The sequence below is a fragment of the Oncorhynchus masou genome, unplaced genomic scaffold (genome assembly GCF_036934945.1).
Source record: "Oncorhynchus masou masou isolate Uvic2021 unplaced genomic scaffold, UVic_Omas_1.1 unplaced_scaffold_10116, whole genome shotgun sequence".
Classification (NCBI taxonomy): domain Eukaryota; kingdom Metazoa; phylum Chordata; class Actinopteri; order Salmoniformes; family Salmonidae; genus Oncorhynchus; species Oncorhynchus masou.
In genome coordinates, this window is record NW_026999819.1 from 3,493 (window position 1) to 9,630 (window position 6,138).

General features: G+C 49.8%; 1 protein-coding gene across 1 annotated transcript; it reads right to left on the reverse strand.

Annotated features, from left to right (window-relative positions):
• Positions 1 to 1,711: 1,711 nt before the first annotated feature.
• LOC135528675 (basement membrane-specific heparan sulfate proteoglycan core protein-like) lies at positions 1,712 to 6,119 on the reverse strand (the record flags this gene model as incomplete). The annotated part of the gene is made up of 5 exons (XM_064957790.1): positions 6,039 to 6,119; positions 3,379 to 3,453; positions 2,435 to 2,505; positions 2,033 to 2,116; positions 1,712 to 1,815 (listed from the first exon to the last, which is right to left on the reverse strand). Coding segments are annotated over exons 2-5 (301 nt in total), but the record flags the coding sequence as incomplete, so codon positions are not given.
• Between the last annotated feature and the right edge of the window lie 19 nt (positions 6,120 to 6,138).

The window sequence follows — 6,138 nt, forward strand, 5'->3', positions numbered from 1 at the left end:
CTGGTGGCCCACTCGGGAACGGCGTCGGTTGTCGCGCTTGTTCGGTCTGCGCGCCAGACTAAATCACAGGAACTCTCCTCCTGCGGCCGTCTCAGACCGCTTCCCATTCCCTCTCGACCGTGGTCTCACGCCCGCTTTAGATTTTATCACCGGACTGCCTTCATCAGCGGGAAGACAGTTATTCTTACGGTTGTCGATAGATTCTCTAGGCGGCTCATTTCATTCCTCTCGCTAAGCTCCCTTCTGCTAAGAGACGGCTCAGATCATTATCGAGAATGTTTTCCGAATTCATGGCCTTCCGTCTGGCGGTCGTTTTCCGACAGAGGCCCCCCAGTTCACGTCTCAATTTTGGAGGGAGTTTTGCCGTTTGATTGGGGCTTCCGTCCAGTCTCTCGTCCGGCTTTCATCCCCAGTCTAACGGTCAAGCCCGAACGGGCCAATCAGACTGTTGGTCGCATTTTCGCAGTCTTTCTTTTCGTAACCCTGCGTCTTGGTCAGAACAGCTCCCCTGGGCAGAGTCGCCCACAACTCGCTTCCCTCGTCTGCTACCCGGTCTATCTCCTTTCAGAGTAGCCTCGGTACCAGCCTCCGCTGTTCTCATCTCAGCTCGCCGAGTCCTGCGTCCCCTCCGCTCAGGCTTTTTCAGCGTTGCGCGCACCTGGAAGGGGGTCAGGTCGGCACTGCCGTAATAGGGGCGCAGACTGTGAGGCCGCTAATAGCGTAGGACCAAGAGTCTAGATATTGTTGCGGTCAGAGAGTATGGCTCTCCACTCAGAACCTTCCCCTTAAGACAGCTTCTCGCAAGTTGGCCCGTGAGTTCATTGGTCCGTTCCGTATTTCTCAGGTCATTAATCCTGTCGCAGTGCGACTTCTTCTCCAGCTATCTTCGTCGCGTTCACCCGGTCTTCCATGTCTCTCCTGTGTTAAGCCCGTTCTTCGCGCCCCCACTCGTCCCTCCCATCCTTGTCGAGGGCGCACCCATCTACAGGGTTCGTAAGATTTTGGACATGCGCCCTCGGGGCCGTGGTCATCAGTACCTAGTGGATTGGGAGGAGTACGGTCCTGAGGAGAGGGAGTTGGGTTCCCTCTCGGGACGTGCTGGACCGTTCGCTGATCGATGATTTCCTCCGTTGCCGCCAGGTTTCCTCCTCGGTGCGCCAGGGAGCGCTCGGTGGTGGGGGGGTACTGTCATGTCTTGTTATGTCTGTTCCTGTCCTTTCTCTTCACTCTGTCTCTCTCTGCTGGTCTTTTTAGTTACCTTCTCTGTCTCTCATTCTTCAGCTGTTCTACATCTCCCTAACTAGCTCATTCACTCTTTCACACCTGTTCTCTCTTCCCCCTCTGATTAGGTCTCTATTTCTCTCTCTGTTCCTGCTACTTTCAGTGTCTGATTCTTGTTTGTGTTTTTGATGCCAGAAGCAAGCTGTCGTCTCGTTTGCTTCCACCTTGTCCTATCCTGTCGGAGTCTGCCTGGCAGGTGCATCCTGCACTATACTACGTTCTTTTTGTTCCATTGTCAACGTTGGAAGAGGATTTAGGCCATTCCTGTTTTTCATTAAAGAACTCTGTTTTCTGTTAAAACCGCTTTTGGGTCTTCACTCAAGTACATAACAACCTCTGTCAACACTGTACTTTCAAACTTTTTGGAGACCTTGAAAATTAATACTTGACATTTTCCCAACATGTCTCTAACAGGAAGAAAGACACATACCCAGGTATACGTTGCCTTTGGTGTTCACCATGATGCTTTTGCCTTGTGATTGTCCTTGTTGAATGGCTCCTCCGTCTATCTGAATATATCCCTGTTTACCAGTTCTGATCACACACACAGAAGAAAACGTTCCTTACTCGTATAATCATTACACTTCATCACAAAGCACAGAGAACATTCGTTGAGAAAATAAATCACTACTAAAACTATAAACATTTTCTATTCTATTAACAGTAGATCTTCCACTGTATGTGGAATAAGAGGTGAATAATACAAGTTGTAACGGAGCATGAGACTGGAAGGTCATGTACTGTGTGTTACCTCACAGCAGTGACCTTGTGCCATCTGCCATCGTTGATGGGCTCTCTGGACTGGATCTGAGACTCACCACTGCCCAGCTGGTAGCTGTGGACAGACAGGGAATATGCAACAGCAGCATTACTACTGGGACTACATAGAAGAGAATAAAGACCTACATTGGGGCCTGAAATTACTTACATCCATGATAAAGATGAGTATACAATATAGCTCAGTATTTTAATTATTTATTTTATGCAGTCATTCTTGCTCACCTTTATGACAGGTGTCAATCATTTTGGACCCCACCATATGTGCTTATTTAGGACTGGTGCAAACAATATTTACTTTACCAATCAGATATACGAACAGCATGGGCATATTCCTTAGGATACCACCACAGTTATGTCAGTCATGCTTTCTTACCTGAAGACAAAGTGTCCGTTTTGCAGACCAAGACTGATAAAGTCCTTGCCCTTGCCTTGATCTCCAAGTTCCTAGAAATAAAGATATTTAGATTACAAAGTATAGGAAAGTTATGACAGTATAATGACAGACAGTAAAATAGCATATACAGTAGGTATACTCAAATTCTACTTGAGAAGGTCTGGTCAGACACATGTCCTAGGTGGCAAAGGTCTGGATGAATATTGTCATTTTTTGGCGTAGTAACAAACCCCCACCTCCTCACCCCAAACTGCTCACACTGTTTTTGTTGGAGGAGAGAAAATGTTGCAATTTTAAACCTAATTTCCCACAATTCTTCACATTTTGCAGAGAATCCATGTCTTATGTGTGTTTATATGATACCACGGGTCGAAGCCCAACCGAGTAGTTGAGAACCGCGGTCCGTATTAACCCCATTCTGGGTCCAAATCGGACCGCGGTCAGCCAGTTGAGCATGGGAGATATACTGTACAGTATATCTAACATACTGTATATCTGGATCATACAGTAAAACCATAATGGATTTTTTCATCTACTGAGCGCACAGGTTTTGTATTAAGACTTGTGGAGTTCCCAGTATTGTATAAGATACACACAAATATACTTTTAGACCTATTCAGGCTTTGATCACAAACCTGAATCAAGCTCCTTTTGGTAGTACAGAACAAATGTTACATGCAACATAACAATGAGCATTGTAGCTGTCACAGCCATCGTGCATATTATTCAACATACATATTATGGTTAAGGATTGATTGTATTTAATTGTTAATTAAAGCTAGTAGGCTGCTCCAGCCGGAGAAAACAACACAAGTTCAAAACATGTATTCCATAGTTATGGTATAGATATAGTGTAAGACTGTCAAATCATCTTACAATATATCTATACATGAAGTACATATCCTGAAATATAGCATATTTACCAGGTGTTTTGGTGAGGTGGATACCTTTTTACTAGCATGCATCTTGCGGAAATGGCTAGCGCCATTAACTGACTCCTGGGGAAGATGGGAAGGGGCTTGGGTTAGAGAGGCAAAGCAACAACCAGGCAACATGCAGTGCAGTCAATCAAACCAGGGCTGTCAAAACCATGCCAAACCATGCCTGAACCTGGAACTGTGACGTGGCTCGCCCAGAGCCAACATGCCAAACCATGCCTGAACCTGGAACTGTGACGTGGCTCGCCCAGAGCCAACATGCCAAACCATGCCTGAACCTGGAACTGTGACGTGGCTCGCCCAGAGCCAACATGCCAAACCATGCCTGAACCTGGAACTGTGACGTGGCTCGCCCAGAGCCAACATGCCAAACCATGCCTGAACCTGGAACTGTGACGTGGCTCGCCCAGAGCCAACATGCCAAACCATGCCTGAACCTGGAACTGCAGACGTGGCTCTGCCCAGAGCCAACATGCCAAACCATGCCTGAACCTGGAACTGTGACGTGGCTCGCCCAGAGCCAACATGCCAAACCATGCCTGAACCTGGAACTGTGACGTGGCTCGCCCAGAGCCAACATGCCAAACCATGCCTGAACCTGGAACTGTGACGTGGCTCGCTCAGAGCCAACATGCCAAACCATGCCTGAACCTGGAACTGTGACGTGGCTCGCCCAGAGCCAACATGCCAAACCATGCCTGAACCTGGAACTGTGACGTGGCTCGCTCAGAGCCAACATGCCAAACCATGCCTGAACCTGGAACTGTGGACGTGGCTCGCTCAGAGCCAACATGGCAAACCATGTCTGAACCTGGAACTGTGACGTGGCTCGCTCAGAGCCAACATGCCAAACCATGCCTGAACCTGGAACTGTGACGTGGCTCGCCCAGAGCCAACATGCCAAACCATGCCTGAACCTGGAACTGTGACGTGGCTCGCCCAGAGCCAACATGCCAAACCATGCCTGAACCTGGAACTGTGACGTGGCTCGCCCAGAGCCAACATGCCAAACCATGCCTGAACCTGGAACTGTGGCGTGGCTCGCCCAGAGCCAACATGCCAAACCATGCCTGAACCTGGAACTGTGACGTGGCTCGCCCAGAGCCAACATGCCAAACCATGCCTGAACCTGGAACTGTGACGTGGCTCGCCCAGAGCCAACATGCCAAACCATGCCTGAACCTGGAACTGTGGCGTGGCTCGCTCAGAGCCAACATGCCAAACCATGCCTGAACCTGGAACTGTGACGTGGCTCGCCCAGAGCCAACATGCCAAACCATGCCTGAACTGCCTGAACCTGGAACTGTGACGTGGCTCGCTCAGAGCAACATGCCAAACCATGTCTGAACCTGGAACTGTGACGTGGCTCGCTCAGAGCCAACATGCCAAACCATGCCTGAACCTGGAACTGTGACGTGGCTCGCCCAGAGCCAACATGCCAAACCATGCCTGAACCTGGAACTGTGACGTGGCTCGCTCAGAGCCAACATGCCAAACCATGCCTGAACCTGGAACTGTGACGTGGCTCGCTCCAGAGCCAACATGCCAAACCATGCCTGAACCTGGAACTGTGACGTGGCTCGCTCAGAGCCAACATGCCAAACCATGCCTGAACCTGGAACTGTGACGTGGCTCGCCCAGAGCCAACATGCCAAACCATGCCTGAACCTGGAACTGTGACGTGGCTCGCTCAGAGCCAACATGCCAAACCATGCCTGAACCTGGAACTGTGACGTGGCTTGCCCAGAGCCAACATGCCAAACCATGCCTGAACCTGGAACTGTGACGTGGCTCGCTCAGAGCCAACATGCCAAACCATGCCTGAACCTGGAACTGTGACGTGGCTCGCCCAGAGCCAACATGCCAAACCATGCCTGAACCTGGAACTGTGACGTGGCTCGCCCAGAGCCAACATGCCAAACCACTCGCCCAGAGCCAACATGCCAAACCATGCCTGAACCTGGAACTGTGACGTGGCTCGCCCAGAGCCAACATGCCAAACCATGCCTGAACCTGGAACTGTGACGTGGCTCGCTCAGAGCCAACATGCCAAACCATGCCTGAACCTGGAACTGTGACGTGGCTCGCTCAGAGCCAACATGCCAAACCATGCCTGAACCTGGAACTGTGACGTGGCTCGCCCAGAGCCAACATGCCAAACCATGCCTGAACCTGGAACTGTGACGTGGCTCGCCCAGAGCCAACATGCCACACCATGCCTGAACCTGGAACTGTGACGTGGCTCGCCCAGAGCCAACATGCCAAACCATGCCTGAACCTGGAACTGTGACGTGGCTCGCTCAGAGCCAACATGCCAAACCGACAGCCAGTCTGTAAGTTAAATCAATCTCAATACAATGAGAAAGAAGTGAGATGTGAGAGCCAGTTAAAAACATGAGAAACAACCAAAAGGAAAAGAGCGGTTGAATGCCAGTGAACCACTTTTAGTCTTAGAAAAGCGTGACACAAATCCAATGTATTATTATAATTACTGTTATTAATGACAGTGAGTGGAAACGGAAGTGCTGAATCAAAGTTCCGTATGGTAGGTTATTGGTAAATATGTGATTAGATAGTAAGGATGAAAAATAGTGCTGAGTATTGCCCCGGGGGTGCATGAGTACGGTGGTCAGGTTAGGACATACCACTCCCTGCCACAGGATCAGGCCCTCTTTGGAGTTGCTGTTGACCTTGATTTCCAGCTCAATGGTCTCTGGAGTGTCAGGGCCGCTGCAACACACACAT